Below are 15,880 nucleotides of genomic sequence, written 5' to 3' on the forward strand. Positions count from 1 at the left end.
GGGCGGTGTGCATAGCGACCTGTGCTTGCTCACAGGCTTCTTGGTGGCTGCAGCAGTAGCGTTAGCATTTCATGCCTGTCTCTGGGGTCTGCGCTGATAGCCACGGCTCGCGGCCGTCTCTGGTGCTCATTTAGGCGGTACTCTGAATCCCCTCTTCTCGCGCACCCCGAAACAATAGTCTCTTGTCTCTTAGGCAGCTCCAGACTTTTTCCTGGACTCCCTCCCAGCTAGCTGTGGCGCACTAGCCCCCTTCAGGCTGTGTTCATGCCACCAACCCGAGTCCTCTCCCTGGGATCCGACCACTGAAGTCCGAGCCTCAGCTCCCAGCCCCCACCCGCCCCGGCGGGTGAGCAGACAAACCTCTCGGGCTGGTGAGTGCTGGTCGGCACCAATCCTCTGTGCGGGAATCTCTCCTCTTTGCCCTCCGCACCCCTGTGGCTGCGCTCTCCTCCGTAGTTCCGAAACCTCCCCCCCGCCACCCCCATCTCCACTAGTGAAGGGTCTTCCTAGTGTGTGGAAACTTTTCCTCCTTCACAGCTCCCTCCCAGAGGTGCAGGTCCCGTCCCTATTCTTTTGTCTCTGTCTTTTCTTTTTTCTTTTGCCCTACCCAGGTACGTGGGGAGTTTCTTGCCTTTTGGGAGGTCTGAGATCTTCTGCCAGCATTCAATAGGTGTTCTATAGGAGTTGTTCCACATGTAGATGTATTTCTGATGTATTTGTGGGGAGGAAGGTGATCTCCACGTCTTACTCCTCTGCCGTCTTGAAGGTCTCCTCGAGATCTTCTGTGGTATTGCCCACAGAAAAGAGTAGAGTTTTGTGCAAATAGTTATTGATACTAGACTCACTGGTATAAAAGCCCCAAGTCTATGAGATTCCCCCTAACGTTTTAGTATCTATCTTCCATGGAGTTTTATAAGAATGAAGAGCAACAGCTGAACAATACTTTATAATTGGGGAACAATAGTGGCAGTGATGGTATTTTATGGTCAGTGGTTTCGGTTAGAGGAAGTTTACAAAGAATACATTGGTGCCTGATTTTCCATTTTGAAACAAGGATGATTTTATATGTACTACCGGTTAAACTTATTTTGCTTTTTTTCAGTCCATCCTAACTATTCATTTTTTTCTTTCTTTTTTGCATATTTGCTTAAAATGTTTTCCTTGAAGATATTAAAAGTAATAGATAAATTTTTTAACATTGTATATGCAACATCGTAAGGACCTTAGAATGTTTAACTCTGAATCTTGCCTTTCATCTTCAATGTGATTGCTGTGTAATATCCTAGTTTCACCCTGTGCTTACCCTCTAAAAATTAGTAATTTTTTATAGTCAGTGTTTACTTAGATTTACCAATGTATCTACTAATTTCTTTGCTCATTATTGATTCTTGCATTCTAATCCTTCCTCCTTGGTTTATTTTTCTTCTTTCTGCAAGGGTCTGTGAGTGGGAAATTCTCTTAGTCTTGGTTTGAAAATGTCTTTATTTTATCCTCACCTTTGAATGTTAGCTTAACTGGATAGAAAGTTCTAGATTAACAGATATTTTCCCCCATCATTTTGAAGATATTATTTCATTATCTTTGGCATCTGTTGTTTGTAATAAGAAGCCAGCTTGTATGTGTATTGTTTCTTTGTAGGTGAATGTGGCTTTTAGGCTCATCCTTAACATTTGTAGAACCCAGTGCCAAATTACAAATGGAGGCCCACATATCATATGTCTAAAAATTTATGAGTTAAAAATCAAGCCAACAACTTGAATAAAATATATTCTATTGTGTCTTGACAAATGTAGCTTTTTAATAACCTGGATGGCCAAGCCTTGAATTTAGTATTCTTGGAATCTTTGGGGTTCCATACTGGAGCTTGGCACAGCAGGGAGGGAGTACCATCCTGGTCCCTGTCCCAGAGTTCATCTCCCGTCTTTTCCAATTCTGGCTTCATCCCGCACTGCAAAGAGCTTTACACATATGCTTGGGGACACTCCACTTCCAAGCCCTACAACAGTCCCTCCCTGACCACCCCATGGCCCTAAGAGTGTGCAGTCTGACTTAGGGGGGATGGATATAGGGAAGAGGTCCATGCAGGTCCTAGAAGTGACTGGGAATTCCAGGGTCTTGGGCACCTGGAACATGGTTTGGAGGGAAGGGGCACACTTTGGGTGGGCATGTTTCTTGATGTTGCAGCAACCTCCTTAATGGTTTCTTCCCATCCAGTCTTTTTCCTCACTATCAGAGAGAATTTTTTAAAAGTGCAAATCACAGCATTTTACGCTCTTGCTTAAAAACCCTTTAAAGGCCTCCCATTGCATTTGAAACAAAATCCTTTAAAAGGACTACAGATCTCTGGGTGGTACTTCAACAGGCTAAGCTCTTTGGGAAGAGCCTTTATCCAAGATGTTTCTCTTCCTAAGACACACTCTCCTACCTGCTCTTCCCATGGCTGACTTCTATCGTATAATTTTTGGCTTAAATGTCACCTCCTCTCCAAGTATGCCTTCCCTGTGTTTGCTATTACTGCATCTTGCTCATCTCCTTCAGAGTACAAGTCATAAATTTATTTTACTTGTTTAGTGTCTTCTCCTTCAAACTGCAGTCTACACTAAAGAGACTGTCAAAGATAAGATTTCCTGGGAGGGGCTCTAATTAACACCAATTGAACAAAAGAAAGTAAGACTGAGCAGCAATCAGTCAGCGGAGGCTGGCTTCCCAGAAGGGGGCTGACTTTCAGCAAACCAGTTCTCTTCAGCTGAAGCGATTCCTAAGAGGGCTGCAGCTGTGTTCTGGGCAGGGCGGTATCACATCCAGGACAGTCCATGCCTTGCGCCACTCAGATCCGCTTCCTTCACACGAATCTCAGGAGCAGTTCCTTCAGGACACTGGGGTGCCACTTTTCCTTGGGAAACTTATAAAGAGGAAGGTTAGTAAGATGAACTACAACCCCCCTGCTGCTGTAGTTGGTCTTGAGGTTGCAACCAGTAGCCATCCTCTCCCTCCTCACTGTCAGTTAGCACCTCTGAAGGTTTAGGTGATTTACCCAGCGGAGTGACTCAGACTCTCCAAACCCATGAGTTCCAGTTACTGTCTACCGTGCCCTTCTCAGGCTGCACCTGCCGCTCTTGTCCATTTGTCATCCAAATTGCACAAGACAGTACTAACAGATGTCTACGTTGGTTATCTGGGTGCCCCCAAAAACACATGCTTCCCTGCCTCCACTGTGTAACAGTAGCCATACTGCCTCTTGATGGTGAGTCAATTACGCCCACCAGGATCTTACTCTCGTCTGCTGGTCCTTGAAACGAGGGGCCCAAAGTGCCTGGGTGGTGGTGTAGCCTAAAGTTCAATGGAAATTCCTGCTGTGCTCCCTGGTAGAAATGTTCCCCCTCTGAGAACCAAGGCCTTTAAACCTGTGGTTACAGTTGTGAGGATGAAAAAGCAGAAATTCCCCAAGTGGGTCACTGGAATTGATGGTACATAGGGACACTCCTGCTTCCACACTTGGATCTCATTCCCAGGTATTCTGGGGATACAGCACCATATAATGGTGATTGATTTAGAGCATTACTACATCCTCGAGGGTAGCACTTTATCCTCATAGGGTATCATCCCCAAGCTGACAATTCAGCCAAGCTTTCAACAGGTTGCTCTATTGCTTATTAGGCCAGTAGCTTCTGGGTGTTTTGCCAAGGGATAGGTCCAGTGGATTCCACAGCCATGTGCCCATTGCTACCTCTCCTTTGTTATAAAGTGGATTCCTTGGTCGAATTCCATATTTAAGAAGCTCTTTCATCTGACAAAGGGCAAGGAAGCAATTCTAAATGGAGTGTATTGGATCACTTTTACACATAAAGGTGATCTTATGTAGGAGTGATATTGATACTATGAGAGGAGCAGTCTCATGCCTGGTCCAGGGTGCAAAGTAGGTTTATCTTTTTATTGTTTATTTATTTTTTAACATCTTTATAGAAGTATAATTGCTTTACAATGGTGTGTTAGTTTCTGCTTTATAACAAAGTGAATCCGCTATACATATACATATATCCCCGTATCTCCTCCCTCTTGCGTCTCCCTCCCACCCCAGGTTTATCTTTTTATGCCACCTGTTCAGCATAGCATCTGCCTTAGTGCAGGTGAAGATATGAATCAGCAGAGTAGTCTACTTTAGCCAAGGCTAAGATGCTTGTTTGTTTATTTAATGTGTTTTCATGGTGAGCAAAGGGAATTCATCTGGTTCTTGGGGTGAGGGAAAAAAGGAATTAGAATTAAAATTCTTTTCCTAGTCTCCATTATCGCTTCTCTCAAGCTTCCCCCTGCCCCGCCCTGTTTTATGCCATGTTTATTTATCCCAACTATAAGAGCAGAAATTATCCCCAAAGTAGTTTGATCAATAAGGATTGAGGTTGTAAAACTTACTGTGACTGATCATGTTTACCTGTTTGTTAAGCTAATGGAAAATCACGGTGGAATCTCCCTCTAGATAGATTCTATATTTTATTACATTTGCAAAATCCTAAAAGTTATGTCATTCTCAATTCTCAGAAATAATGATGTTTTTGAGAATGTCAGACAGATTTCCTGACTATGAATTACATACACGGGTAAACAATCTTATATTCCCTATTTAGCCATTATAAGAGTTGGTGGTTCTCTGGCTTATTTCTCTCAGTCTTGACCAACCATGAGAAGAGGGAGGGGCAGAGAAGAAAAGGTGGAGATAATCTGAGTGCTGCCAGCTGTTTTCATTCTCTCAGGAGACATAACATTCAAGTCTTTGAGGAAGTAACTCAATCAAGTGTTAGATAGTCCAGCTGAAGGAAGTGGGGCTGGGTTGGCTGACCCACACCTGCCCCAAATGACACCTACAGTAGAAGAGCACAGTGGAAGAAAAGGGAGCAAACAAAAGATGATGTTCTAATTTTCCATTTACTGAGAGATTACCTTTTGAAATGAACTTCTGAAGCCTCTAAGAGTGATTAGAATTGTTCTATGTCCCACCCACCTTAACCCTTACGTTAACTGTGTTTCCCTAGGTTCTTGACAGATGCTTTTTACCAGCATAGTCCTGTATTAGCATGAACACCAGGAGGAAGAGTCCTCCTCCTCGCCCACCTCTGGAGATAGAGCCCAGTTTCTTCTTAAAGTACTACTTGTAAATTGAGTTCTTTTGCCCTGTAGAAAACGTTTAGAGAGCTCTAAAATAATCTTCTTTGGAACAACTAATTTTGCTGTTTTCAGATAACAATTATAGAGAGCTTTTGGAGCTGGAAAAAAAAAAATCACCCAGCGCTAGTGCACAGGTCAATTTTAGGTGAAGAGCCTAGGATTTGCCTAATGGAAAGTTACTCAATCCAATAAATAACACTAATACTAATAAATGGCTAATTCTTTCAAGTACATTAACGTTAACCTAATTAGGTTTCCTTTGTTCCAGATGTAAATGAGGTCATCAAGTCCAGCCAGTCAGGGTTACTTGCTTTTCTTAAATAACACTGTTTCAGGCTTTCCCTATCTTTGAACACACTGCTCTCTCTTCTGGAAGAGCCTTCCCTCCCTTTTTCATCTAATTACCACTTGTCCACCAAATTCACCTTCCCAGGAAGTTTTTTTCCTAACCCCCTGTATAATTTGTGGTCCCCCATTTGTGTTCACTTGAGCATTCTGTATCACACTTTTCACCCTGGACTGGAATAACCAGACTACACCTTCCCTGAGATCAGCAACCATGTGTTATTCAACTTTTCATCCTCCAAGATGCTGCAAATACAGCATCAGGCACACGATAAGCAGTGAGTGCTCAGGAAGTGTTCGATGACGCAAACCCCCATTTTTTCTCAAACATGTTTTATTGAAGTAATTTTGATCAGGTTGAGCCTAAAGAAACTGACTTCAGTGTTTTGAGAAAAGTAGGCCTCTTTTAGTAAATTCACTGAACTGCTGCTACCTTGGTCAAGCCACTTCGTTCAGTGGATATTAAGGGTCTATCACGTGGACCTTCCCTCAGTGGATGTTGAGGGCCTACCACATGGACCCTCCTCATTCAGTGGCTACTGAGGGCACAGAAATAAGCCCAGAAGTCTTGTTTTAAAGAGTTTATAATCTAGGGAAGAAGATAGGGATAATTTACTTCTTAGAGGAAGTGAACAGTACATTTTTGAGCAATGTGAGATTTATGTATCAGAATATGTACAGGGTCCTGGAAATCAGGGAAGGAGTTACATCTGACACCATCTGAATGAACTTCAGTTGCCGATGCTGTTGAATCAGGAGGAGGATGCAGGGTAGGAAGACAAGAGTAGGTGGTATTTGACCTGGATTTTGAAAGATGAGTAGGAGACTGATGTGTACCTTGGCGTGTTGTTAAAGATAACAAGGGCTCAACAGTGGTTAAAGCAGTAAGAACAGAGTTTATTCAGGAACTATTGCAATAGGGGAAAAGAAACCTCAGTATAGAACTGGGCTCAGTTCCCCTATTGCAATAGTTTTTGATTAAAATCTGTTTTTACTGCCTTAACTACTCTCTGGTTCTGGTTTTCTTTATGGGAGGAGAGGGTGCTGATTCAAGGCATTTCAGACTGAGGCAAAAGAATGAACAAACATAAAGAGGAGTAAAGCAACTGAGGGAAAAAATAAGTAATCTAAAGAAAATTGAGCAGTCAAGGAAAACAGGAATTCTCTGCAGCCAGAGCCTCGAGTAGTGTTGCACAAGCGCTGGAAGATGAGGAAAAGTAGGCTTCTTTTAGCTTAGAAAATGCCATGTTTTCCTATTTAAATGGGGAAAGTTTAAACAAAATTGCTTGGAAAGTTATGCCAAGAAGTTGGGACTTTATACTGTAGAGCCAGGGAGTTTCCAGAAAGCTGTGCAGTACTTTATAAAGATGACTGTGGTCTCAATAGATGTTAGGCTGCATGAAGCACCAGGAAGCATCTCCACTCCCAGCCTCGGTTTACTCATTTATAACAAGAAAAAAAAAAAAAGGGTCTTTTGTTGTCTTAGGTCTCTTCCAATCTTGACAGCCTGCTTCCCCGAGGTACCGCTGCCTTTCTTCCATTACCTGGGCCCTGTGCCTCACTCCCTCCTTCCTTCTGATCTTGGTTCAGTTGCCACCTTCTCTATCCCCGGGCCTTAGGGGCTTTTCGACCGGTAGATAAATGGGGGGATGGTGGGGGCGTCTCCGGAGTAAAACGAGTCTCTTCTCCGAGGCCCTTTGTTCCCTGCAAGCACCACCTCAGTAATGCCCACGTGGGTAGGGCGCGCTATGGAGCAGGGAGAGGAGTTTCCAGTTGCACGTCCGTCCTAGGTCTCTTTGTGGTGGCTGGACGGCCCTCCTCACGGCCGATCATCCAGGGAGGGCGGCAGGAGCCCGCCCCTCGCGCGTCCCTGGTTCCCTGAGAGACAAAAGCCTTTGAGTCTCGGCAGCCACCGAGCGCGACCGCGACTCTCCGCAGAGCCTGGGGGCGGATTCGGACGGCCAATCGGCTTCTTGAGGAGTCCCGTGCCCGCCGGCCCAGGGCCGAGAGACTACAAGATCCCAGCCTGCCCGGCGAGCGGATTTGCCGGGGGCTGGCTGGGCGAGCTGGGCGGCGGCATCACGTGAGGCGGCCCGGACCACGTGACCCGGCGGCCCGGCCCCCGGCCCACTCGTCAGCTCCGCCGTTTCGCCCGCCCCTCGCTGGGGAGTCTCGGGCCCGCGACGCTTGCGAGGTCCTCACGGCGCTCCCGGCTGCTGGGCCTGCATGGACGGCGCGCGGCCGCGGCTGGTCTCCCAGGTAGCCGTGGGGAAGGGGGGGCGCGGGCCCGAGCTCGCGGAGACCCCTTTCGCCCCTGCCTTCTCCTTGCTCCCCTTTCCCCGCGGGCCTGGCCCGCGCGCCCCGTTACTCCTGCGCCCTCCCTCCCGCCCTCCGGCCCGGGTCCCCCGGCCCGCCCGGCCCCCCGTCCGCCGGGCGCTGCATCCGGGCGGGTGATGGGGCGGCCGGCTCCGCACCGTTAGCGCCTTTGCTAGCGTTTCTTCCGAGGAGGAGGGGGGACAGGGTTGGGAGAAGGTCGGGAAAGTTTTCCCTACTCCCTCTCTTTTTTGAGCTTCAGGGACGCGGTTTTGCTCGTAGCTGAAGTCTGTCTGTGCTCTTGACGCTGTTTGCGTGAGAGGAGACCTCCCCTCCGACTCTCCCGGTCCTCCCTCGGCCCTTCCCAAGATCTTAGCATCTCTTCCTCGCCTCCGAATGTCACAAACTATACTCTACGCTGTTTCCCTTTCCCCCACACCACGGAGTCCACCAAGGGGTTTCACTTAATAGGGACTTTTATCCAGGAGTGCGATGAACCGAATGAAAAGACATTTCTTGTCCTGCCTCGGGTAGACTACCTACTCTATTATATTTGAGATGAACATCTAGGCACGCTCTGGTCTGCTCTCGTAAGTAAGCTTTTTGTTTATATTGATTTGCATGTGAGACTCTCCGAAGTCATCTGCTGCAGAACTCTGCACCTGGGGATTACAATTTTATAAAGCAATATTATAACACTTAACCCCCCCCCAGATTCATAGTCATATTTGTCTTTGGCCTATTCTTTTTGGGGGGAGGATTATAGCCCTTGGAGGCAAATACTATGAGTTGCTGAAGCTGGTGTGCGTTGTGAGCTAGTAACATGAAAATACCAAGGTATATAATGCTGAAAGTAATGGAAAAATGATTTAACCCTGACAACAGTTTATAGTGTGCTTTAGATTTTAGAAAGTATCCATTTGAAGTGAGCGCTGGTGAATTAAACCTTTTTAATCTGCTTTCAGTTTTGAATATGTAACTATATATTTAGATTCTATTAATATAGCAGTTGATCTGTGGAATGGATACCTTTTTTTTTTTTTTTTTTTTTTTTTGCGGTATGCGGGCCTCTCACTGTTGTGGCCTCTCCCGTTGCGGAGCACAGGCTCCGGACGCGCAGGCTCAGCGGCCATGGCTCACGGGCCCAGCCGCTCCGCGGCATATGGGATCCTCCCGGACCGGGGCACGAACCCGTATCCCCTGCATCGGCAGGCGGACTCTCAACCAGTGCGCCACCAGGGAGGCCCTGGAATGGATACCTTTTAATCCATTGTGCAAATACCAGTCCATTTATTAATACTTCTAGACAGGTCCTTTTTTTCTACCCTGCAGCGTTTCTCTTGAAGAGGGGATATTAATCTCTAAAGAGATTTCTTCCATGGTGGCTTTTATGTGTGATCTAAATGATCAAGTTCTGAGAACTTCGGAAATCAAATAGCCATAAAAACCAATGCTATCAAGTTTGTAGCTTTAAAAAAATTCTTTTAAAATTTTTAAAGCGTTGCCCCTGTGTTCCAACAAGAGCTTGGCTACATCTTAATAATCAGCAGCTCAAGCTGAGGAGTCTGAGACAGTCTCCTCCTTTATCTGAAAGAGTGGGGAAGATGAAACTGAACGGAAGTCAAAGACCTTTATTATTATTATTTTTTGGAGTAAGCATCGCTCTTTATTTTTTTTAATTTTTTTGAATTTTATTTTATTTATTTAATTTTTAAGACCTTTATTGTTATTATTATTATGCTGTTCCTTCTGTGTGTACTACATTAAAGAGTAAGACAGGCATGGGAAACAAGGTTTGGACCCTCAAGGAATCTAGAGTCCAAGCAGAAGCATAAAGAAGAATGTACATTACATGTAATTTATATCATCTAAAGATAGCAAGTTAATATTTTGGGGTGTAAGCCCTTTTTTTAAATTGATTTATTTATTTTTGGCTGTGTTGGGTCTTTGTTGCTGTGCGCAGGCTTTCTCTAGTTGCGGTGAGCGGGGGCTACTCTTTGTTGGGGTGCGCGGGCTTATTGCGGTGGCTTCTCTTCTTGCAGAGCACGGGCTCTAGAGCGCAGGCTCAGTAGTTGTGGAGTACGGACATAGTTGCTCCGCGGCATGTGGGATCTTCGTGGACCAGGGCTTGAACACGTGTCCCCTGCATTGGCAGGCGGATTCTTAACCACTGCGCCACCGGAGAAGCCCTGGGGTGTATGTCCTTTTTACGAGACAGATTTACTGGGTTGCTGTGTTCAGATAGTGAGATTCCAGATTGTAAGAGATACTGTGATATCCAAATCTAGTTCATTCCTGAGCCTAAGAGAGCCAGTAGCAAAAGTTTGAGTATTGAAGAATTTACCCAAATCTATTTGCTTCTTGAGTTTAGATAGAGTTTGGATAGCAAGAATTCAAATAGTTGGGGAGACCTCTGTGTTTTCTAGTATTAGATATACTTTAAAAAATGAGATCATACTCATGCATACATAATACATGTAAGGTGTGAAATGACTTCAGAAAATGATGAATCCCATCTGGGGAAGATTATACTAAGACCATTCCTGAAGGATGGTCTCTATCCCACAACCCCAGAAAAGATTCCATGGCTCTTCTAAGCTTAGCATTCCATGGGAGAAAAAGAATATTTTTGCCCAGGTATTCTTTTTCATGCTTAAGAAAAAGTTCTAGTTTTGGAAATAGACAAAGTCTATTCCCTCTCTAGTGCTTCAATCCTGAACTCAAGTGCTATTGTGTAAAACATTCAGTAATATTGTTTACAGCTGTGGTAGAGGTGTTTTCCAAAGAAGACTGCCCGCAATTCCTCCCACCCCTCCACTACTTCTTCTCCTCCCATCAAGAGATGCTGTCTGTTTCTGCTCCCTCTGAATCTAGGCTGGCCTTGTGACTTACTTTGACCAGTAGAACGCGGTGGAAGTGATGTGTGCCAGTTCTGGACCTAGTCCTTAAGAGGCCTGGCAGCTCCAGCATTTACCCTCTTGGAGGCCAACAGCATGTACGGAGGCTTGGACTAGACTAGGTGGAGAAAGAGAGCCCACCTGAGAGAGATATGCGAGCAAGGCCTGTTTCAGCCCTAGTCAAGTTCCCAGTGCCTGTGACCCCAGCTGAGCCCAGTCAAATCACAGAATTGAGAGAAATAGCAAATTGCCGTTGTTTTAAGCCCCTGAGTTTCTGGAATGCCATATTACTCAGCAAAAGGTAACAAACCCTGGGTATAAATCTGGTTCACATGTAAGTCAGTTCCAAGGTGGGATCCCTGAGCACAAAATTGTGGCCAGCATGTGCAGTGGCATGCTTTAAAGATAAATCTCTAAATGAGTTAAATCTTTACTTCATATTAACATAGGGATGTACTTACTGAATTGATTAAACTGAAGACTGGCTATGTCGAGTACTAGGTAACTGGTTAAGTCAAAAGTCATTTTCTTGGGCTTCCCTGGTGGCGCAGTGGTTGAGAGTCCGCTTGCCGATGCAGGGGATATGGGTTCGTGCCCTGGTCTGGGAAGATCCCACATGCGGCGGAGCGGCTGGGCCCGTGAGCCATGGCCGCTGAGCCTGCGCATCCGGAGCCTGTGCTCCGCAACGGGAGAGGCCACAACAGTGAGAGGCCCGCGTACCGCAAAAAAAAAAAAAAAAGTCATTTTCTTTTGTGTAGTTGGTTATTACTTGTATATATGATTGTTATTATCAGTCTTAACACTTGGTGATAGGATTATCTGACATGTTTTATAGGAATTGCCAGTTGTTGAAATGACAGATGTGTGGTGTTCCTTGCAGTTTGCCATTTGCTCGATTTAGCACCATGATTGTAGTCGTTAAGTCTTGACGGTACAGATGTAAGATCTGCTGCAGTGAACACATGTCTTGAGAGGTGCTTTGCTCTCAAGGGTCAAGGAGAGTGAATCTTATGCAGACTGTCATTTCTAATGGATATGTTGCAGGACTTTTTTTTGGCAATGCGCGGGCCTCTCACTGTTGTGGCCTCTCCCATTGTGGAGCACAGGCTCCGGACGCACAGGCTCAGCGGCCATGGCTTACGGGCCCAGCCACTCCGTGGCATGTGGGATCTTCCTGGACCGGGGCACGAATCTGCATCCCCTGCATTGGCAGGTGGACTCTGAACCACTGCACCACCAGGGAAGCCCAGTTAGTTGCAGGACTTTAAAAAATAACTGATGGATTTTTCAGGGGCACTTCTTATTGCCTTTAAATGAAAAAGTTCTCTGAGCAACTTTCCATTCCAATTCTGGTTAGTTCGGTTTAAAAAAAACCTCTTTTCTTGGAGAAGAAAAGCTCACAGGAGATCAAATGGATGCCTTTATAGACTTATGGTCTCCCACTCTCACCGGGCTCTGTCTTAGCATCTTTTTAGGCTTCCCTGGTCAGTGCTCTTTCCCATCCTCCCTGGTGGCTGCTTCAGACTTCAGGGCCTTGTTTTTATTGCTTCACCCCACTTTCTGTTGCTACCTCCCTTCTTGTTCTCAACAGTAAGCCTTCCACCTTCCTTCACTGGGAGAATTGGTGACCTCAGGAGAGAACGCTCTCAAATGCAAATCAAACCCACAATGACCTGCCACCTCACACCCACTAGGATGATTATAACGACAAAGACAGACAATAATTAGGTGAGGATATGGAGAAATTGGAACCCTCATAAATTGCTGGTGGAACTGAAAAATGCAGCCTCATTTAGCAGAGTCTCAATAGCAGAGAGAATGATAAAGAAAGAAATTACCTGCAACCTCTGGTTCCCCCACCTTTAAACTCTCTTTCATCGTATCCGTCCTTCTCTTGTGTTGTATGGAAGATTCCCCAGCTTTCTATAGCTTATGTGCACCTCTGCTTCGGATCCCATTCCCTAGTCTTGCTCAGAAACCTCATTTAGTTATGTCCTCTCCTCTCTCTTTCTACCGACTCCTTCCCAGTAACATTTAAACATTTTCAGGTCTCTAACATGTTTGGAATAAAAAGATCATCCAAAATATGTCCTTCAGCTCCAGCCCATTTTACAGTTACTACCCTCTTTCTCCTTTTTCCCTCAGAGTCAAATTTCTTTTTCTTTTTTTTTATAAATTTATTTATTTTTGGCTGCGTTGGGTCCCCGCTGCTGTGCGCCGGCCCCTTCCAGTTGCGGTGAGCAGGGGCCATTCCCCGCCGCGGTGCGTGGGCCTCTCATTGCAGTGGCCTCTCCCGCTGCGGGGCACGGGCCGTAGGCACGTAGGCTCAGTAGTTGTGGCATGCGGGCTCAGTAGTTGTGGCTCATGGGCTCAGTAGCTGTGGCTCGTGGGCTCTAGAGCGCAGGCTCAGTAGTTGTGGCGCACGGGCTTAGTTGCTCTGCGGCATGTGGGATCTTCCCGGACTAGGGCTCGAACCTGTGTCCCCTGCATTGGCAGGCGGACTCCCAACCACTGCGCCCCCAGGGAGGCCCCTCTTCCCAGTCAAATATCTTGAACAAGTTCTTTCTCTTCACTGTTTCCTCCTCTTCACCTTTCACACGCTCTCAACTTGCCGCAGCCTGGCCTCGTCCATCCACAGCCTCACTGAAACTCTTCTTAAGGTCACCAACAATTTTTGTTAAATCCTGTGGACCTTTCTCCGCCCTTACCTTGTTTGACTTCCCAGCAGCGTCCGACACTGACACTACCTCCTCTGTGTGATGCTCACACCCCTAGGTTTCTGTGTCACTGTTCTCCTGTATCTTCCTGCTCTGCCTGTTCCTTCGGTCTCTGTTACGGAGCGCTCCTTGTCCCTTTGCTTTTGGAGTTCCTTTGAGTTCTGTCCAAGATCATCTTCTCTTCTTACTCTACACACTTTTTCCTGAGTGATCTCATGCCAAATTGCCAAATCTCCAATCCAGATCTCTTTCTTTTTAAAATTATTATTCTTTTTTATTGAAGTATAGTTGATTTACAAATATTGTGTTAGTTTCAGGTGTACAGCAAAGTGGTTATACATATATGTATATATCTATACAGATCGTTCTTGATCTTCAGATTGATAAATCAATCTATTGGACATACCTACCTTTTTTTTTTTTTTGCGGTACGCGGGCCTCTCACTGTTGTGGCCTCTCCCTTAGCGGAGCACAGGCTCCGGACGCGCAGGCTCAGCGGCCATGGCTCACGGGCCCAGCCGCTCCGCGGCATGTGGGATCTTCCCGGACCGGGGCACGAACCCGTGTCCCCTGCATCGGCAGGAGGACTCTCAACCGCTGCACCACCAGGGAAGCCCTGGACATAACCTACTTTGATATCCCACAGGTAGCTAAAGGTAAAATGTCCAGAGTAGAATTCCTCATCTCCCCCTGAAACTAGCTGTGTTCTCTCTACCATAGTACGTGGCATTACAGATCCCTCACTGCCTAAGCTGAGCATCTGAGTGTAAGCCTTGCTCTGCCTTTTTCCTTATCCAGCTCCTTCCTCCCATTCAGGTACAGAATGCTTTTGAGTCTCCCTGTTTTCCCGCCTGCGTTTCCCTGGCTTAGGCTTCCATTCTTTCTTTTCTGGTTACTGCAGCCGCCTTAGGCTCTGAGTATGTCTCCCCCATCACCCCCGTCTAGTCTCTACATTCTGCCAAAGTATCTTTCACGGACATACACCTGATCACGCCACTTCCCTGCTTAAGATCCTTCAGTGGTTACGTGTTGCTCTTTGGATAGTCTAAGCTTTTTGGCTACAACTGTGCTGAATTTCTTTCAGTTCCTCCACCAGACTTTTACCTGGCATATATGTTCACTGTTCCAGGTGCTTGCCTTCTCTTCAGGTACTTGACACTTCCCGATTCTGGTGATTCAGTAGCATCCGAACCTCCCGGTCAGAGCATGGCCACACTTTGGTGAGCATCTGTTTATGTGCCTAGACCCCCCTGATCACATGGAAGTTCTGCTCGGGGTGAGAGGGTGACGTTGGCTGTGTGTCATGTTTACCTAGAGAACTTTCAGTAAACATTTACGGAGTAAATATAGTGTGGTTCTGCCTGTCTATTGCTGGAATTTTAGTTTGGCTTTAGGTCATTACAGGGCACTGTTGATACTTTTCATGCAGCAGAGAGTATAGTAGATGAAATCACTTCAAAGATGTCCCTGTAATAGAGGTTCATGATACCATAAATAGATTTGAACTTGAGCCCCTCCATTCCAGCCTTGGACTTATTAGGAAAATAAAATGAACTATTATTGTGTTCTATCCATTTCTTTAATTGTTGACCCATCTATTTTTATGTAGTCTATTTTGCAAAGTCTGTATGTTTGGTGCCAAAAAAACCACGAAACCATAGAAGAAAATTATTTGTAATCATGGAGGTTTTTTTTTTTCTGGTTTCCTTTTGAAAATGAAAGTGTTTTGTAAAAGCAACATAGTCAGCTTCACAACCCTGAATGTTATTCTTTTTTGTTGCCAATGCTGTTGCCACTCGGGTTGTTTGCTTTGCTAACCGGAACACTTGGCTTCAGTAAAATTATTTCGCTCACTTACAATGAGTGGTCAGATTCCCAGCTTCCTAGAATTGCCTGAAGCTTCTGTGCAATGAAATGAAAGCGGCCTCTTGGATGATGGGGGCTTAAGAATTGCTTCCTGAGGCCATTGTTGCAAATTGTGCTTCGAGTTAAGTAACCTGTCGGTGGTTGGGAGGTGACAGGTGTCTTCTTAAATGAGTGATGAATTTGGAGGAAACTGATGAGGCAAAGGGGAATCACAGTGAGTGTTAGGAAATTCTAAGACGGCAGCATGTGGTCTTCAAATGAAGCTAGGAGCGTTACCTTGTCACCTGTACAGCTGCATCTTTATGAAGGGCGGCAGAAACTCCCCTGGAGAATGCTACATTCTTAGAGTCCCTTAGCCTTTGTGGAATATGTCAAGTATTCAGGACATTCTTTCGTTTTCCTTCTTGCAGTACAGTAATATTGCAGAAAAGACAAGTGGATGACAGCTGTTGTACCTGTAACAGCATCAGTGTCTCAGCACATCTCTGAAACTTTGCTCCTTTGATGTAGTTATACCAGAGAATAGGTGAAATAGTTTTAAAGTGTATTTTTATTTAAAAGACTTTTAGGCCGATTCTTTCA

The 15,880-nt window shown here is 45.7% G+C and overlaps 1 protein-coding gene across 11 annotated transcripts in view; it reads left to right on the forward strand.

Annotated features, from left to right (window-relative positions):
- Positions 1 to 7,668: 7,668 nt before the first annotated feature.
- Positions 7,669 to 15,880, forward strand: part of RCBTB1 (RCC1 and BTB domain containing protein 1) — a 48,591-nt gene continuing 40,379 nt past the window's right edge. For 3 of the 11 annotated variants that reach the window (XM_081215031.1, XM_081215035.1, XM_081215036.1), the window contains exons 1-2: positions 7,677 to 7,764; positions 8,304 to 8,408. Coding sequence is in view for 1 of the 11 variants with exons in the window: in XM_081215027.1 (XP_081071153.1) it covers positions 7,732 to 7,764 (33 nt within the window). In the remaining 10 variants the exon portion in view is untranslated. Of the gene's footprint in view, positions 7,765 to 8,289; positions 8,409 to 13,898; positions 14,089 to 14,561; positions 14,653 to 15,880 lie in introns of those variants that run through there. The other 8 variants (XM_081215030.1, XM_081215034.1, XM_081215028.1 and 5 more) reach the window with 5 other exon arrangements.

The sequence above is a fragment of the Mesoplodon bidens genome (assembly GCF_964165515.1).
Source record: "Mesoplodon bidens genome assembly, chromosome: 17".
Classification (NCBI taxonomy): domain Eukaryota; kingdom Metazoa; phylum Chordata; class Mammalia; order Artiodactyla; family Ziphiidae; genus Mesoplodon; species Mesoplodon bidens.